Source organism: Camelus ferus, chromosome 23, assembly GCF_009834535.1.
Source record: "Camelus ferus isolate YT-003-E chromosome 23, BCGSAC_Cfer_1.0, whole genome shotgun sequence".
Taxonomy (NCBI): domain Eukaryota; kingdom Metazoa; phylum Chordata; class Mammalia; order Artiodactyla; family Camelidae; genus Camelus; species Camelus ferus.
This window is the reverse complement of record NC_045718.1, coordinates 2,824,053-2,842,775: the sequence shown is the minus strand read 5'-3', so window position 1 is coordinate 2,842,775 and position 18,723 is coordinate 2,824,053. Positions and strand designations below refer to the sequence as shown.

Sequence of the window (18,723 nt, the reverse complement as noted above, 5' to 3'; positions counted from 1 at the left end):
ATGGTGAAGGTTTCGCAAGGCTTTTTTGGCACTGTGCATTAAGAAGGAGGCATCCATTTTTCAAATTTCATGTCAGTTTAATAAAAAGTGAAGAAAAGAGGATTCGAGGGGATGGACACTGGAAAAGTCAGGGAGACTATGAGGGAAAAAAAGGTATTCTCAGAAGCATTTTGCAAAAAGCACAAATGAAGTGAAAATATAGATGAGATGACTCAGCTCATGTCTGCAACGCATTTCTATAAAGGTAAGCTGCTCTCTGCATCTCTCAAGTGGAGGAGGTAAAAACTGTATTTTTATAGCTTTTCGGTGTTGCAGAAAATATTAGCTGTGCCCAAGTTAAGACAGTTCTTTGTCTCATATTTCTAGTGTCATTTCCAAAAAGTGCAGCATTTCCCTTCCAAAGTTCGTAATTCCATCGCACTAAACACATAAAAAACCTGCAATGTGTATCACTTGAAATGGGAAATTTGCACCATCATGATGCCAGGCTATCATGAGACAACCACTCAGTAACATGTAGTATAAATTTTAATTGAGCATAAACATTTGACAAAAAGTCTCCCGGGATACCTCTGGCATATTCGGATTGGCAATGGTACCATGATACCATGATTTTAATCCTTCCATAAACTTAACTGATGCCAATATAAATCTTATTACCTAACTTCACTAATCATCTAATTATAAACATCTAAAAATGCAAAAGAGAATAATTTTAATCTGAAGCAAACCAAGCTGTATCTCCTGGAAAATATATAAATAAAACATTTTAATAAAATGCATCCACTGAAGATGCTGCAAAGACAGAGAACAGCTTTGAATTCCATCCTCGAGTCCTCAGGCAAATTGAAATCCCAGGCTTTTGGGAACAGAGCTGGACAGTTTTGCAGGAATGCTGGACAAAGACAGTAGCTGTGAGATTATCTCAAGATCAAGGGCAAGATTTCCTTATAAAAATGACCTCTCAACAGTCATTTACCTCGATTAGAATGAATTTACTAATTCAGACCTTTTCCTCCCAGTCAAACCACACAAGCCTTCTAGAGTTCAGATAAATCCCCCTTGCTTCTCGTACGATCTGGGAAATATTTTTTTTTCACCTGATCTTTTTAAAGTCTTTTCCCAGTTTCATTTCCAGTCTAATAAACAGACCATATACAAGTAATGCAGAGCATTTGAAGATGTAATGGCAACTCTGGCGATCAATTCTTCAAAGGTTTCACACGAAGCCAGCTTGGGCCAGCTTCTTAGCTGAGGGAGCACAGGCCAGACCAGACCTGACTGCTCCAAGACCCTCAACCACGCTTTTGCAACATGAGGGTCAAAATACACAACTAATTGTGGTCATGGGTGCTAACTTCATACCAGCTTTAAAAGGCCCAAACCAGAAAATCAGGATGGAAGCTTCAATTTGCTTTATGTAAAACTCCTGCTACCTAAATTCCTGAAATCATTTGCTGAAGATTGCTCCAGCTATAAATTGAAGACTTAAATATAAAAAGTCCAATTTTAAGTGTTTTTTTATGCACTCAAGATCATTGTATATTTTCCTCATTTATTTCAGACTCTTAGTGCCCAGGACAGTGCCTGCACACAGTCAAATATTTTGGATGAATGATCAAGAAAATGCAGTTTAATGCACAAAATTGATTGCTTTAATGATTTAAAAAATGGCAAAGGAATGCATGTAATCTTTTATGATGCAACGTGAGAAGTTACTGTAAGCAATCAATTTGACACTAGAGAGTTGGCTATAGAAAATACACTGCAAAGATCAATTCTAAACTGGTATCTTCTAAACTTGATTTCATTAACTATCATTAAGCTATTTGCCCACAACCCCGTTAATGTACATAATCAGGGGTACTTAATACTAAACAGAAGGAAATGGACATTTCTTAGGGAGAAACACATTAAACAGGCAAATGGTAATAAATGAACATTTTAAGATAGTAACTGTAAAATTAAAATATAATTTTTAGGATTTATATATCTCATAATGGTTTGGATATTCTTGGTGTAGTGAATGTGCGTTCAGACTGTCACAATTAAACTGCCAGGCAATATTACTTCCAAAATAAAAGTAGGAGCAAAGTTTCAGCTAAAAAAAAAACACCTACCATTTAAAATACAAAAACCAGAAAATACAAGCAAAAGGTGAAGGAATGAGTGGTTAATTACAATTTAAGCCCTAGATATAAAAGACAATAAAGGATGGTAAAAAAAAAGTTGCTGAAAATGAATAATTAAAATTTTGATTTTTGACATGGAAAAATTATTCTTTTAGTAAAGTCTATAAGATATTCTCAAACAGATCCATGTTATATAAATATCTATATTTGAATATACTTTTTGGAGCATCAGAAATCAGTGTCGTACTACTTTGCACAAATGCAAAAAACCCTGCATTTGCTTTCTATGTGTTTAAAGAAGACTTTGTACATGTGTGTGCCTGTATCTCTGTGTGTGTCTGTGTAATACAATTTCTCTGAATGAATTGTTATTTCCTTATTTCAGATGTCTTTCTTGATGTGACCAAGTCTTAAAGTTTCAAGATACAAGATACCCTAAACCTAGAAAACACAGATATCCTAATATTAGCGTGATACAGGGTATATACTAGAATTAGCATAATTTAAAGAGAAACATATATTTCAATGCCATCTTTCTCTTTCCTAAACAAAATATAGAGAAAAGTGGTTAAATGCCATAAATTCAATGCAGTACCCAATTTGTTAAACTCACACAGTCCCCTACATTAACTATGACATTTTTTGCCAGCTTTCTTGCTCCTGGGTAGGTGGCACTGACTGAAAAAAAAAAAAAATGGGGGTAGTGGTGGCTATAATCTCTAATGAAATTACTTACTGTATTTATTTGTGGCTTACCCACCTAGGTGAAACTACAAATTAAGTCACATTATGAAACACACACAAAATCTTACAATAAACCAACCAGTAATATTCCTAAGTGGTGGGAAATAGAGCATCCTGAATGACTATCAACTTTAAATTTGAAGTCTCTTTGCAATATTAACCTGTAATCCTGGTTCAGGATTCACCTAGACCACTTCTGTTCTGTTTTGCTTCCCCCCTCTGAAAGTCTAAGAAGAATTTTCCACGTAAGTTTTGAGTTTATAAAAGGAGAGCGAGGGTGAGTGCATGATCTCCAGCATGCCTTCCCGGCACCTAAACAACTATTTGCTTAAGCCCCTTGAACACTGTTTAGTAAACAAGGAGTGGACGGGACCAGAGTGACTTCTATCTTCCAGCCCTGCCGTCCTTTTAAAAGCAAGGCAGGGGTTCTGTTTTTAGTACACACTTTGGTTCAGCGTTAATCCTGTTTTATGTTGTTCGCACCTGCTGCTGACTAGCAGCCTGCTGATGGGCTGGGGCTCACGCTGCTCAGAGAAATCCCACTCAACTGAGAAGCTGGACAAAAGCTACTGGACAGAGCTGGAGACAAAGCCTGAGCCGGGGCCTGAATACAGGAGAAGCAGATCCCACCAAATCTCTCCTCTCACTTGCAAATAAGGCTGCGATGTCCCAAGTTTGCCACCCAACAATAAACGCAACCGATTGCTCTTTTTCTGAAAGACTGAACCCCATTGGCTTATTTCTGTTCTTCAGCTTTTTATATATTTTGGTAAAATGAATGCCAATACAGGAAAAAAAAAAAGTCACTCTAATCAGGTGTACATGCCAGTCTCTCTTTGTGTCCTTACCAAAAGAATCTGTACCTGAAATGAACCTAATTATTAATTTAAAACATCCTATAGCTCACCTCTCTATTCACAGAATTTTACATCCAAAATGAACGGAGAGAGAAAAAAGATACTCTGCCATCAGTGGCCACCGTTGGACCAGGACAGCGACTTGGACGCTAAGACGGCTCTCCCCCGCCCCCTCCCCACCCTGCACTGCATGTGCCTAATAGCAAACATCAAAAGGAATGCCTTCTTTTTTGATCTTAGTACCAGTGATAAATCAAATGCAGTGCCACAGACAGGGGGGAAATGCACTACGAAGGGAAAACTCCGAGACTGACAGTGGGACCAAGTCGGAGGCATTCGCTCAATCAAGTTCCAGTAAACGATGCCCACCCTCCGTCTCTGAGAAACAAGATGTAAGCTGTCACGCGCTTACCCAGAGCGAGGAAAACTCACCCAGTCCTGACGTGACCCTCAGTCAAGATGCACTTCGCGCTGATGTTTCCAGCGGGGGCACCCGAGCCCCCTCCCTCCCAGCTCAGGGCACAGCCGGTTTCCTGCCCGTCTGGGAGCCGGATTCCGGCCGCAGGTAGGCACAGACAGCTCGGACCCGGGCCCGCACAGCGCAGCTCCCAGATGCGCCACACACCTGGGGGCCCCAATGAAGACTCTGGGGGTCATTTTATTACATCTCCCGAAGCACCTCTCCTGCCCGCAACAGCCAATAAGGCACCAGGGCCCCACTGCCAAGTCGGGGAGCTGCGCGTCCGCCTCACCCACGACGGGGCGCGGTTTGAAGGCCTCTCCGGGGGGAGCAGGCCAAGCGCTAACCAGCGCACCAAGGTTCTGTTACTGAAAGTACGTGCGGATCACGCATCTGAGCTGTTGGCATCTTTTCCCCAATGTGCTTTCCAACAATTTACCCTGAGCAACGTACTCTTTTGGAGCATTGGTACCAGAGCCTAACTCCCTCGGTTGTGCCACTCTTCCTCAGCAGGTGGACAATTTACGGGGATGCTCAGAAGCAGCGTGGCTAAAACAGGTGAGAAGCCAGATAAACGCACACGTTTCCAGTGTGCATAATACTGGGTTCCTGAGAACTCTCTAACGGTGTTAAAGTTGTCCAGATATGATACTATAATATACTCCCCATAAATGTAGACAGAATTCATGTCTCTCATCACCTGACAGAGCCCAACATAAAAAAAAAAGAGTTGTCACTTTCAATTTGTTTATGGAATACAAACAATATAGGAATAAATTCAACTACTATGTCGAATCACACAAAATTGTTTATATTTGACCATTGTCTGACTTAGGAAAATGGCAATTTCAGGTGTTTCAGCCTTATTTAATTAGAATCCTATTATCTCATTTTCGTGCAAAGAAAGCCTGAACTTTTGGCTGGGAATTTCATAACTCCAAACTAGCCTTCCCCCTGGTTTTCCCTCAGAAAGCCACCTCTAGATTTGTTTTGTTTTGTTTTGTTTTTTAATTACTCTCAAAATGGGAGAATTTTTTAAAGTATATTTCAGGACTTGGACCTGTTAAGATTTGGGGTACAGAGGCCCTAGCAGTAAAAATTTTCCTGGAAATCAAGTTTTGCCCATTAGACTATTCACACATTCAAAGGAGCGGTGACAATAAGGATCACCTTTTGGAGAAGCAATTTGGTGATCGCTTAACAGAAAAGAGCAAAGGTTTCATCCCCAAGGGTCAAGACTACACCAAGGTGCAATAGGATGGAAACTGTCATCCTTGAGATCCTTCACTCAAGGACTTGAATCATGGACGATCTTTTCCCCCCAGTGACTTTGTAAGTTTGCTCAAAACAGAAGGATTTCGGGGTATCAGCGGTAGCAGCGGCTTCCAGATCAAACGATATTTAGGGTTTTACACGTAGTGTTGGCAACATGATGAACACGCTCAGATAAGAAGGGAAAAAAGAAGCGGCCGCTGTGAGTTTGATCACCTCCCAGGGCCGCTCTGAAGCGCGCCCACTTCTGAAGAAAAGTTAAGACCCCCTTAGTTTGATGATTGTGCTTGCTTTCCCCAGGCAGGAATTTTTATTTCAGTTTGGATCTTAAACCATTACATTTCCAGTGATGCATTTTTATGTTTACAATTGACATCTTCGTAAAAGAATGAAAACCTTTGAGCAACAGCCCAACGGCATGAAAGTTGCTGGCAGTAAGTCCTTAAATTATTTTACACCTAAACGGAGGCCAGTTGTTTTTAGTTAAAATTTAATAAACCTTAAACTGATGACCTTTCTTGCACAGAAAGGCCCAGAGTTGCAAAAAACGAACTTTCCAATGAAATATATTTTAAGGAACTAGTGCTGAACAAAGGGCTATTTAAAGCTGAACGCTTTGTCAATTTATCAGCTTGTGAACATTCTGTTCCTGAATTCCCCACTGCGGCTGAATGTATAGAGCGGTGGTGCCTTGCTTAATCGAATCCTATTGATTCAAGTGTGTCACAGTGATCTCATTGAGAGTAATCAATAGTAATCCAAAATCAATCAATCTGCTCTCACACTATCATTTATCAAATCTGAATACGCCAAATTATTTGCAGGCGTCAAATTACAAAGAGGAGGAGAGGGTAGTGCTGGGAAAGTTAATGGTTTATATTGAAGAGCAAAACCAATCTCTCTTTTTTTTAAGGGGAGGTGCTCTAAAATGGACTACTACTTGGACAAATACATTTATCTTCTCATTAACGTACCCTAAATTTATAATTAATCTCATTGTCTTCCTGGGGCGGGGGGGAAGATTTCTTGGAGAGGAGTTTGCTGGTGCAGCAGAAGTGACAGAAACTTACAGATGCCCCAACTTACTTCGCAGAGCATGCCAGCATTTTCCAAGTCTGATAAGCTAAGTTTCAAATGCCTGTCACCCATCTGCTGGTAAACAAGGAGACTTGACTGGCATAGGACAGAACTGCATCTTCTCACATCAGAAATGATGTTGAATAGAATTGGAGTGGAAAAAGGAATACTTAATTTCTCCAGACAATGAACCGCATAGATGCACCTGTTTATCAAAGAAGCTGCGGTTGATGCTGAAGGTTCCTTTATCAACATATTCACCTGTAATTGAGTCCAGGTAATAAATCCTTCTATTCATTACAACACACTCAAAAGCACCCCTACCACTTAACTTGAATGAAAAAAGGCACAGAGTGTCTAAAACATTTACTTTCACTAATGTAAAAGTGTTGGCATTTTACCTCATTCCCGATAAGCTGGTGCCAGTGGAAGTGATTATTCTTTTCTTATTCAAAGCCTATCAGCATTTTCGAAAAGCTCTCTCAATCTTATCAGGTGTATGAACAGCACAGTTACTGAAAACAGTTTGTACTGCTCCTCTCTCTTTCTGCCAAGCTATCTGATAAACCCCCAACTAACTAACTGCATTTACACACAATCAAACATAAGTTGTATCTTCCCCGCACTGTCGCCAGATTCCAGTCGGCCATAGGTTTTTCTGCGGTGACATTAACTTAACAAAAATGTCAGCAGCAAGTACCCCAAACTGACAACAATCAAGAAAACACTATAAAAGCACTCAGCTAGAATGCACGACAAACAGAGGCGAAAGAAAAACAAATATGAAAAGTTGAAAGCAATCTCTTTGGAATTCAGGGGGTGGGGAGGGGGGCATAAAATGGACTGTGGATGCAAATAGAGCTGGACATCATGCACTTACCTTTTACCAAAGTAAATGATCCTTTAGCAAAATGTATGAACAGAAAAATAGAAAGTTTCAAAGAAATTACTGCTAGGATCGAGGGGGTTCCGAAAAGTTTTTAAGAACTGAGCAGGCATTTCCCCCACATTTCAGGTTATCTCAATGTGGGGCAGAGAAGTTCTATACTGTAAGCAAAGTAAGACAATAGACAATATCACTGAACTTACCCCATAAACTGAAGACAAGATAGAAATCAAGGCTGTCACATATGGTGACCACATTCTCAGGATAGATTTTTCCAATCATTAAAACCCTCAAAAATGCTCTAGACATTAAAGTTTTGTTCACTACAAGGAAATAAAAAAAATACAAAAATACAATTTGAGTGTTTAGCCTCATCATTTTTCTCATTCTTTAGACTTAATCAACTGAGCAGTTCCATATAAAGGTATGAAAAAAGAATCCTCATCCAGACGAACGTAAGTAAATGAGCTGCTCTCCCTTTCCATCTGTTAAAAAAAATGCTTAAACCAATTCATGGCTCATACGAATTGAGAGACATACCTAATCATTTCCGGATAGTCCTTTGGAGCATGAAAGATAACAATGATATTTCTAGAACATAAGAGAAATATGAAATCTCCTTGAACAACTGAGTAACAAATCCCTGACCCCAGGAAAGAATCTCTGCTGGGGCTTCTGTGCATAAATTGTCCATTTGTTCCTCACCTCCCTTTGCTGAATGGCTAGGAGAGAAAAGGAAAAGGCAGCCACATGCTCCCACCTGAGCCCAACTCCTGATTCTGTCTAGACTCCAAGAACAGAACGAGCCTTTCCTTAGATGGGGGAGCAGTAAGACGCATCAGCCAAGTGTGGAGTTCAGCGCAACTCAGCTGATGGTTGCCTTTCCATCTGTGACACCATGATCCCATGACGGGTGAGATGGGTCACATTTAAGTCTATGGATAACAAGGATGCTTCTGTCATTTCAAAGGATCCAGAATCAACTGTATACAGTTACTTTCTCCTAAGAAAAAGACACGATTCTCATCAATCATCTCTATCTTTCCCTTTCTTTGGCCAGGAACACTTGGTTGTGGGTGTAATATTCCTCTTCCAAATATCTCATCTGTTTTAGTAGGTTAATGGCTATGAAGAAAGCATTGTTTGAGTATCCCTTCACTCATGGAAAAAAAAATGAATACAATTTAACATGGCCATCTTACATTTTTGGAGAAGTTAAAGCACTACAGTAATTTGGAATTATGGAAGGCAAAGGGCAATTGATTGAACAACCTCACATTTGAATTTTTCTCTTAAGTCCCTCAGTCTCTATAATTTTTCATATGACTCGCTAATTTTGCTAACTCTGAACATAATTTTAGGTATTCTTTTCAAAGAAAAATAAATTCCTATCAATATAAAATGTTACAACACATTAGCTGCCTTGAAAAGTATGCCTTTTCAAACATTTTAACTCATATTAGATTAAAAAGAAAGTAAACATATTTATTTATTGAGTCTTTTGTTTAAATTCTCAAAAGCTATTACAAATGAGTAAAATATTCCCAGAGTAGATGAAAAAGGAATTACCATGTACAAAGATATTTTGGTGCCTACGTTCTTGATTTGCTTTTTTTAATTTAATTTTTTTGCCTATTGAATAAGCCATAAAGAAGAAAGCACATGATTCTTTTTCTCTTTCTCAGAAAAATGTATGCAAAGTACAACAAAAAAAGTCCCTTGTTAAAAGTGGACTGATAAGTTCATTTGTGTCTTTTTTTTTTTAGATTCCACATATAAGTGATATCATATGGTATTTTTCTTTCTCTTTCTGGCTTATTTCTTTATACTATATAGCACAGGGAACTATATTTAATATCTTATAGTAACCTATAATGAAAAAGAATATGAAAACAAACATAGGTATGTATATGAATGACTGAAGCATTATGCTGTACACAGAAACTGACACAACATTGTAAACTGACTATATTTCAATAAAAAAAAAAAAGGACTGAGAATGCTCTGTCTGATTCTCCACTTCTTAAAGTCTTTATATACAACACACATAAGAGCAACTGAGGCTCGCTACTTCAGACTTTTTTAGAAACAAAATCCCATTAATACTTCCACAATAGTAGGAAGATTTGAACATGCTTCAGTTATATCTTTTTTTTTTTAAATGAAACTCATTATTATCTAGGTTTTCTGTATTCCCATAGCTATAGTTTTCAAGAGAAGTAAAACAAAGCTGGGTTTCATTATGCTTCTACTGTCATCAGTCTCTGATACAATATGAGAATTTATTGGTAGCTTCCCTTTTATTTAGTACCGTCTTAAGCAACTGTTTGTGGAGGTGTATGAGGAAGCAAAGTTAAATTGACACGTCTGTGATATGCCTGACAGCCCTCAGTATGCCTGATATTAATTTGTTTTCTTTGGCTAGGTAAGTGCTGCCAAAGCACATTATCCATAATGTGGACTTCCAATCAAAGTGATGAAAAGTATATATGCAATTTTGTTTCACTCAAAGCCATATGAGAAGGCACAGTGGAATGTATGTGACAGAGACTTGCCTTTGATAATTAAAATAGAAATTTACTTTTAAGTTCTTTTTTTTTTTTACCATGTAATCTGATCTTAGGTAGGTGCTCTATGAGTTTAACACCTCAAATGACTATTTAATAGATTTTAAATGCCAAAAGCCAGTGTGTTTTCCTTTATTATATTGTGTGAAAGAATTCCACATAGCCACAGGCTGCATTTCTAATGGCTAGAGTTGCATGTTATACATCTATATTCAAATGCACATAGAGATCTATGCCGTATATTGAAATGGACTTTAATTGGCCAGTGAGAAGCCAATTTATTTAAAACTGTACTTTTTCTGTTAACTGCTTTGCCTTACTGAGTGAGTGATCTTCCAAATATACATGCATAGCCATCACTTATAATAGCATACCATTTGAAAAATCAAAACATAAAAAGCAAGTTTCCTCCAAACATTTACAAATATTTTTTAAAAAATTAATGGGGGAGGACACATGTAGGGGCATATACACAACACACAATCTAAATCTTCTCAGTTTGATGCTTTTGTATAACTGATCGGAAAATACACTTGGAAAATACTGAGAACTAGTGTTCAAATCAGGGAAAAAGAAACATCTGGCACTTCTGTAAAGAATAAGTAGAGAGAAAAGATGTGTTTATTATACTTCTAAATGGAAATTATTTTTATTAGCTAGGAACCTAGACCTTGGAAGACTAAGTCTAAAATGAATTTGAAACCAGGATAACATGCCAGGTAAATCCTTCAAAAGGCAGAAGGCTGTCCCTTAACACCCTCAGATAATAAAGCAGCTAACTTCAGGCAGATGGATTGGCATAAGAAACAGCAGGATTTTTTTTTAACAAGAAACATTATATTTGTTAAATCATTATACAAACAAATCAAGGTAGGAAATGAATCAAGGAATTTAAACAAAATACGAATTGGAGTAAGAATTTGAAAAGAAAGAGCATTTGGATAAGTGTTTACTCTCAACATTCATTCAGATTTACTAAGCAAAATCAGAGACCTTTAAATTTACCTCCTAGAATAAAATTCAAAAATTCAGAAATCAATTGATACATTTTATATGGATAGAATACTTATTAATTTTCTGTATTTGCTTTTAGCAAAAAAAAAAAAAAAAAAAGAAAATGACATATTTATGCAGTACAGATAAATGAAATTCATATTTTGCATTTATTTAAAAGCTATCATATCTACATTAAGATATGTTTGTCAGGCCCAATTGTATAAGAAAACAATGTAGCCAAGAGCTAATTCAAAGCTATTTCTTGGATATGAGCCCAAACCATTAAATTATGCATTTAATATTAGTGGCTTATTTCCTATTTTACAAGTTATTTATGATTACTAGATACTGAATTTTAACATGATAATAATTCAAAATTTATAAAATCAGAAACAAATTAATGTGCTAGGTTACCTGTTACCTGTCTTTTATATAGTGGTTAAATCAATTTAGTTTAAAATCAGACTTGGTAAAAACCTGAAATACTAATTCCAGGTTAAAATTATGCCTGGTAAATTTAACTGGCAACTAACTGATTAGAAAAATATTTGAGACCCACTTTATTATATAAACATACATGAAAACTCTCAACAGCATACCTATATTCTGCATATACACCTCTCCCCGTATTTCACATGCATACCATACATGCACACAAACACACACACGTGTGTGTGGTATATTCTATTGACTGCTTTGGATTTTAAAGTACTATATGTGTAGCTACTTATTTATAATGGTACAGACCATGGGCATCCATATACACACAGCTGTGAGAATAATAATCAACAGAAAAACATACAAAATGCAGTAAGAAAGAATGTCGAGCGGCAGGGATGTTGGTGTCATCCCTGGACTATCAAATACACACATAAGTATGATTGGAGAAAGAGAACCTAAATATTTCACTGTCAGAGAATATAGAAAACAGTAATTCATTTCTATCTCATGTGCTTTAGGACAATGACAATTTAATACAAGGCCAGAGGATGTAAAAGAGATAAAAACTGAACAAACAGGGGCCAGTGTAATCAAAGATTTTCTCCAGAGAGCTGGCTGCGGCCGGAGCTCATATGCACTTATAACAGATCAACATTGTATTGTTTCTCTCTTCTCTGAATTTTCTATGAAGCAAAATTCAGAGCAAAGCTTATCTGCTGCAATGACTTTAAGGTTCCATCGAGATACCCAGTGCCTTCCCCTTATTTCTAAACGCTTGAGAGGTGATTCTCAAAAGTTTATTTGATATTAATTGGTGTAATAGAAATCACTGCTATCAGTTGCCACTTGTATGGCAAAGTATCAACCATAAGCACAGATTTTAATTTATTTTATGAAATAATATAAGCAAAGCATTCAGTGCTGAGCAGCACTTTAGAAGTAAAACAAAGAAATATTTTGTATAGTCACTAGGCTGAAACAAATGTTGAGGAATTTTTCACAAGTGATACGGACTTGAGATTGGGCATTATGCCTACCTTCCAAAAGAACGGCCTCTTCTTTGTCTGTAGTTCTTGCAGAAGTGAGGTATTGTGAAAGTATTGTTAAACAGACTCAGAGAAGTTACCTGCCCTCTTTGATGAATAGCACCATGTACCTAAAATTAATTGCAAAAGTATGGCCCGGCTAATGAGATGGTCCTTATCTTTTTTCAGCACAGGAAGCACAAGTATTTTTCTGCGGGCTCAATATTTTACAAAAAAAAAAAAAAAAAAGCCTAAAGTATTATTAACTCAGTAAAAATCTGATTAAAAGACCTCAAAGACACAAAAGAACATAAATTCTAAGATCTGGAAAATTTGAAGTTAAAACTAATTTCCTGCATTATTTTCTTTTTAAGCCTCTAATTTATTTTCTTTTTTACTTTAAAAAGAATAACCACCATTTCCTACTCCCCTGGATTCAATTAGCAATTTTTAAAGCTGAATTACAATACCATCCTTTATAAGATGGCCAATATATATCACAGGTCAGATTAAATCAAAGAAATATATCAAAAGCCGTCAATTTAGAATTAAAAAAAAAAAAAGAACAATGATACCTTATTGGGGGGAAAACACTGGAAAAATGATCATCCATGCAAGAGAATTAATGGATATCCACAAGGGCTTTGCTAATAACATGGGTTAATTACCGCTGCAAGACACTAGGCTCAGTAAATAAAGCTGCAGTGCCATAAACACATTAAGATGAGAAACCATCCCTGTAAGGACCAGCCAACACCATCACCCTTGCCTCTGCCCAGGAAATGGGAAGCTGTTTTCCAGCCCTTTCTGTAAAAAGAGGATTTCTAAACTTACCACCCAATGTGTATAGGGTAATACATAAATACACTGACACAAAGGGCTAGTGAAGCACCGGGTGCCCTGTTACTTACTCACCACTCCCATTCCACATTGATTCCATTAACTCAGAACACTTTTTTGCTTGCTCCCAGAAGAAAAATCATAATGTTACATAATACACACTGTCTGGCTATTTTGACCATATACAGTTTGGGATATGTACAGTGGTTATTTAATTTTTAGAGAAATAGAATTGATCTGTTCTCTTTAGTGACGTGACTGGGCAAGGTTACCGGACTCTACAGCTTAGGAGCACTTACCCCTAAGTGCAGCTGGTTGTCACTTCCAGCAATTTACAAAGAAATCATCCAAAAACCCCTACCTTTAAGTCTGCAGGTGTTTGCAACAGATTTACAGAGAAGAAATAGGAAGAAAAGTAACATGAGCTCCAAGTCTGGAGTTTAAGTATTCTTTCTTAGAAAAATAAACTTTAAGTGTCTGTCCATAGTTCTCAAATAATATCACATCTCAAAGGACTCAGGCAAGCCCCCATCTTTTTTAAAAGAATTGTATCTACTCTGATTTAGGCTTTTTGTTGTTGTTACTGTATACATTTTTCCTTCCTGCCTATTTTTCAGTCCTTATATTTTGACATGACAGTATTACTTTTGGATAGTTGTATTTCAATTTACTTTAGCTTTTAACAAGGAGGGAGGAGGCAGAGGAAAAACAAAATCAAACCCTTAAAGAGAAAGAGTAGATCTCACAAAATAAAACTTGCATAGTTCCAAACAGGGAATCTTAAAACACAGATCTGTTTAATTTTCGATGCCTGGATTTCAATGATCAGGCTGAAATTTACTAAACTGTTCCCTCTTTGCCTTGCCTGCTTTGGAGTGTTTCAATTGCCTTTCCTTCTTCCAACAGCTGTGACAACTGTTAAAACAGTCAGTAAAATTAAGTCCGCTCTATAATCCTGTAGTCAATGTTACATTTTAATCAGAGGTTGAAAGGGAATCATGTGATGAACACACTCATTTAGAATGATCAGACTGACACATATGTCAAAATGAGCAGATATATTATTTTCATCTATTTATGCTATCAGTTATTACTATTAAATGTGAAACAAGCTTTCAAGTATTATGTTCTTTAATGTGCTGGCACATTTCCTAAAATAAAAAAATACATACTTAGAGGTTAACATCTTAGGCTCTCCTAATGGTGGTCAATAAATTGTACGAATCTTTTTAACAGCCTCCGAAGTAGAAACTGTCCAATCTTTTCCGGTGAAACTGCATAACTCTGGTTTCATTTCTATGTATACACACACGTGATGGGGTTTAACCCAGCACAATTACTATGAATATTAATAGCATGTATAAATTCTGTGGTTTATTAATTGAGACAGAGAGGCAGATGCGTTGCTAAGCATTAGATCTTTCTGTCTGTCCAGTGAACCACGTAACCATCAGAACTGCATCCAGACAATAAATCTGTATTTTTTAAAGATGACTTTTAATGGAGCCAAAAAAAAAGAAAGCTAGTTTGAATCTTGCGCCCAAGCCAAAAGGACATGTGCCCTGATTTCATTTAAATGCATCTGCTTTAAGAGGCTTATCTAAACTAATTATTCAAATTAGCTATAAGAAGTTAAATTCAAGGAAACTGCAAAGAAGCCCGGGGTGGAGGGGAGATTTTTAAAGTTTGTTTTGTTTATCTATCAATGAGAGAAAGTTCAGAATCTGGGTGAGCTTGGATAATACATCCTTCCTGATGTGAAGATATTTTAAACTCTCCAGTTCTCCAGCCTCAGGTGCGCTAACCTTTCAACTGCACTTGGGTGGGCCGTCCCACCTTTGTTTTATTTTTCATTTTTATTTTCACAGAATTTAAGGGTGTTTCTTCCTTGGAGTGTTTTAAACTGACGCAAGCACAGCCTTCTCACCTTCCAGTCCCTCCTACGTCCATCCCTCAGCTAATATGCTGGTGCGAGTGTGTATGTGAGTGTGTACATGCAAGCATGCATATGTACACGCGCGCACACACTCACACTCATACACACACGAGGAGCCTCTGAGACTGCAAGTCACTTGTCATCTCTTGCTTAATTACAAAGCCATGCGATATGCAGTCACTAAGGACAGCTAGTGGACATCTACCTATAATGCACTACCTCCTCTTCTCTAGAGTTTTATATTTTCTTCACCATCTATAGAGAGAAATGTTTGCCAAGAGCACTCTTTTCAGAATTATAGCAGTTGGTATTACCGTAATGTGAAAGCAAAGCAATTTAACTGACTCAACAGAAAGAGGAACCAGTGACAGCTCCTGTGATCTACTAATATTTTATCTTAACAGGAGGCTGAAATTAAGTTTAAGACTGACTCATTTACACAAGAATGCCTAATTTACTCTTTTACCCTCTCCTCATTTGTCCCTCAGCTTTGGTAACCCAAATGTATATATTTCCCTGTGCAGAAAGATTATTCATAAATACGAATTAAACTGCATCTAAGAACCAAAGTACTTTTCTGCATTTTCTGGACCTGATATGTGAAACAAATCCACAATCTCAGCATTGTCTAGTCAAGGGGAAATTTAAAAAGTCACTACTGGTTCTTCTTTAGTTTTTCCCTCCCCTTAAATATTTATAATGTGTGAAAATCTCATGTTACTTAATGGACTGATTTGTCAGTTAAGTGCTGACTTAATGCTAACCATGCAAATAACGTTATTCCAGCCCCGAATTGCACAGGGCTAGTTTTTAAATTGTTCTCTGAAGGAGAATTAGTAAATGTGCAATTTTGCCTCTAACTCTGCACCGTAAGAAATGACAGGGAGCTGAAAATATCTGTCAAACTGCAAATACATAAGAGGCACTCAATAGTATAAATCATTTTGAATACTGTATTTTAAAACATCTTTCCTTGGGAAAATGGGTCCTAGTAAAAGATGCATTTTAACAGTTCACTAAGCATTTGTGCCAAGTGCCTATTCTTAGCACCTGAATAAGAAGTGACTGTCACACAGCTGTTTTACTGACAGTCACTGAGCTTTGCCTCAAAGGTAACACTGTAGCCAGAGAACAATTCGCGACTTACTGAATTAGGAGATCACCCTCAACACAAAAGGCACAAGACAGACACAAACAAGCACTCGTGCACGCAAAACACCCAGGGCATTACCTGAATCAGGGCGCAAAGATCCATTCTGGCCACCCCCACACACGCACCCCCACGACGAGTTTAAAAAGGAAAGGAAAAAAAAAAGAGGTACCTACTCTTCCTCGTAGTGCAGGGAAAAAGATTCAGGAAGGCAAAGTTCTACCGAATCCATGTGCGACCGGCAACCATTATTTGTGCACCCCTTGCTATAAATCAAAGTTTCCTTGACAGAGCACAGTGCAATTAACACAAATGTTCTCCTAGTGACAAGCCTATGGGCACAGCCAGTTGGGACCAAAGCTTTCACACTCTCCTAATCAAGGACTTAAAGCCCCGATTGGAGCTTATTAATATGAAGTAGAGCTTAACATATGCAGTCCCACCGGCCCAGGCGCGCAGCCGATTGGGGGGCCTCTGCCCAATCAGGAGGGAGGCGACGGGAGGCTGCGAGGAGCCGCGGAGCCAGGCAGGTAGGAAGGGTGCGGAGGAGCCGCGGGGGCTGCAAACGGCGCGGAGAGGGCAGGGCGGCGGGGGCGCGGGCTGCGGACGCTCCCGCCAGACCCCGGGCTTTGCCTTTCCTTTCTTTTCCTTTCTCTTTCTTTCTTTCTTTCTTTTCTTTTTTTCCCCTCCCTCTGGGAAGCTAGAAAAGAAACCTAACTAACTTAACTCTCTAAGCACTGGAGGGAATCCGGCTTGGGTTTCTGACCTAAGATCTCTGTTGCCTTGAACAGAAGAACTCACACGCAGACTCTCAGTTAATTTGGGGAAAGGATTCTGCGGAAGGTAGAGAATTAAGTTTGTCCTGCCGTTGTCTGTGTTTTATTGCACTCGGGGCTCCTTATTTAGGGCTGGACTTTCTCATTTGTCCGTCACCGTGTCGTTGCCTGTTTTCCTGCTCTCTACTGGGCATTCAAAAAAAAAAAAAAATCAAAGACTTGCTTCTAAATTGTTCGGGCATGTGAACTGGGATCGTCATGTCTGAGGTGGAACGCAGTTTTACGCAACTACAGAAGAGGAAATAGTGCATCAGTGCAATCTGAGAGAATGCCTATGTAAATAAATTCGGGGTGTAAATAAATTCTTTACCTGCTATTGCCTCTCTACCTATAGATATAGGATGCATAGCTTTTGAAAACAAACGTAAACAAGTGCAGAACAAATTGGCTCCTCCAGTTTCAGGGGTGAGAGACTGAGAGCTGGAGGGTAATTACTACAGGGAAACCGTCTCTGCATTTTCACAAAATAAAGACATTTGTTTGTTGGGAGAGCGTTACCCACCAGTACCCTAAAAGTGTTCTTAATCACATACTTATTTCAGTACAAGCTTATAAACTGGGAGACATTTATAATTATACATATGATTTTTAACCCAAAACATCAGCTTTAAAATCAAATGCAGTTTATGTATTTATCTTCACACGTAACACACCCTGAATGCTTTAAAAAAAAAATTAACTCAAACATTTTGTAAACCATCACACAGTCTGGTCGTTGAAAGGACTAGGTTCAAACAGAAGTGCTTTTTAAAGAAAAGAGAATATAAAAAGAGAAGGGTGTTTTTTTCCAATAGACTATAAGTGTGTTTTTAGTTTCCATATAACAAAGAGTTTTCTTAAGTCCTATTTTTAAATACAGGATTTTTTTATATGAGCAAATGTACGTTAGAATAGCTACCAGCTATTTATGGCAAAGAGATAACTGCTACCTTATGGAGAGTGGAAACCCCACAATTGTGATATAATTCAGTTGCAGGGCTTTTACCTCTTAAGTCCTGCATGATATAAATAGTATGATCTTTGAGATCAAAATAAATTAGTTCAGATACCTAGTGTGTGTTAAATTCACTAAATCAGAACTCAACTCTTTCTCTCCACCCTCTCAAATTTTCTAGGTCTTTAAAAAACAAAACACTAAAATAGAACAGCCACATTAAAATTCAGAATATAAAAATGACAGACATGATTTGGTCCCCCCACAGAAGAAAGCAATTTGCCTGCCCTGTATTTAGCCAGATCTAAGATATGGGCCTGATTTCTTTTATTTGTGGTCTAAATGCATACAAGTTTCTTGTTGAGAACTCACAGAGCAAAAAAACTGTGCCTAAGAATACTGTATAAAAGCAGGTAGTAAAAGCTTAATTACCAGTAGCATTATGCTGTCTATATTGTTAAATGTGAACTCTGCAATTAAGATGTAAATTTGGTTGTGAGCAGTGAATTAAAAGCGCTCTGAGATGTAGAAAATCCAAGCATTCTGCAGACACCCGGAAAAAAAAAAAAG

General features: G+C 37.8%; 1 protein-coding gene across 13 annotated transcripts in view; it reads right to left on the bottom strand.

The window, feature by feature from the left end:
* The window catches only part of ESRRG (estrogen related receptor gamma), a 580,472-nt gene that overhangs the window by 195,224 nt on the left and 366,525 nt on the right, over window positions 1-18,723 (bottom strand). Inside the window, exon 1 of one of the 13 annotated variants that reach the window (XM_032466756.1) lies at window positions 16,560-18,599. The exons of 10 other annotated variants lie outside the window; for them this stretch is intronic. In XM_032466756.1, the coding sequence (XP_032322647.1) occupies window positions 16,560-16,615 (56 nt within the window). In that variant the 5' untranslated portion in view covers window positions 16,616-18,599. Of the gene's footprint in view, window positions 1-16,555; window positions 18,600-18,723 lie in introns of those variants that run through there. 2 more of the 13 variants (XM_032466765.1, XM_006188160.2) reach the window with 2 other exon arrangements.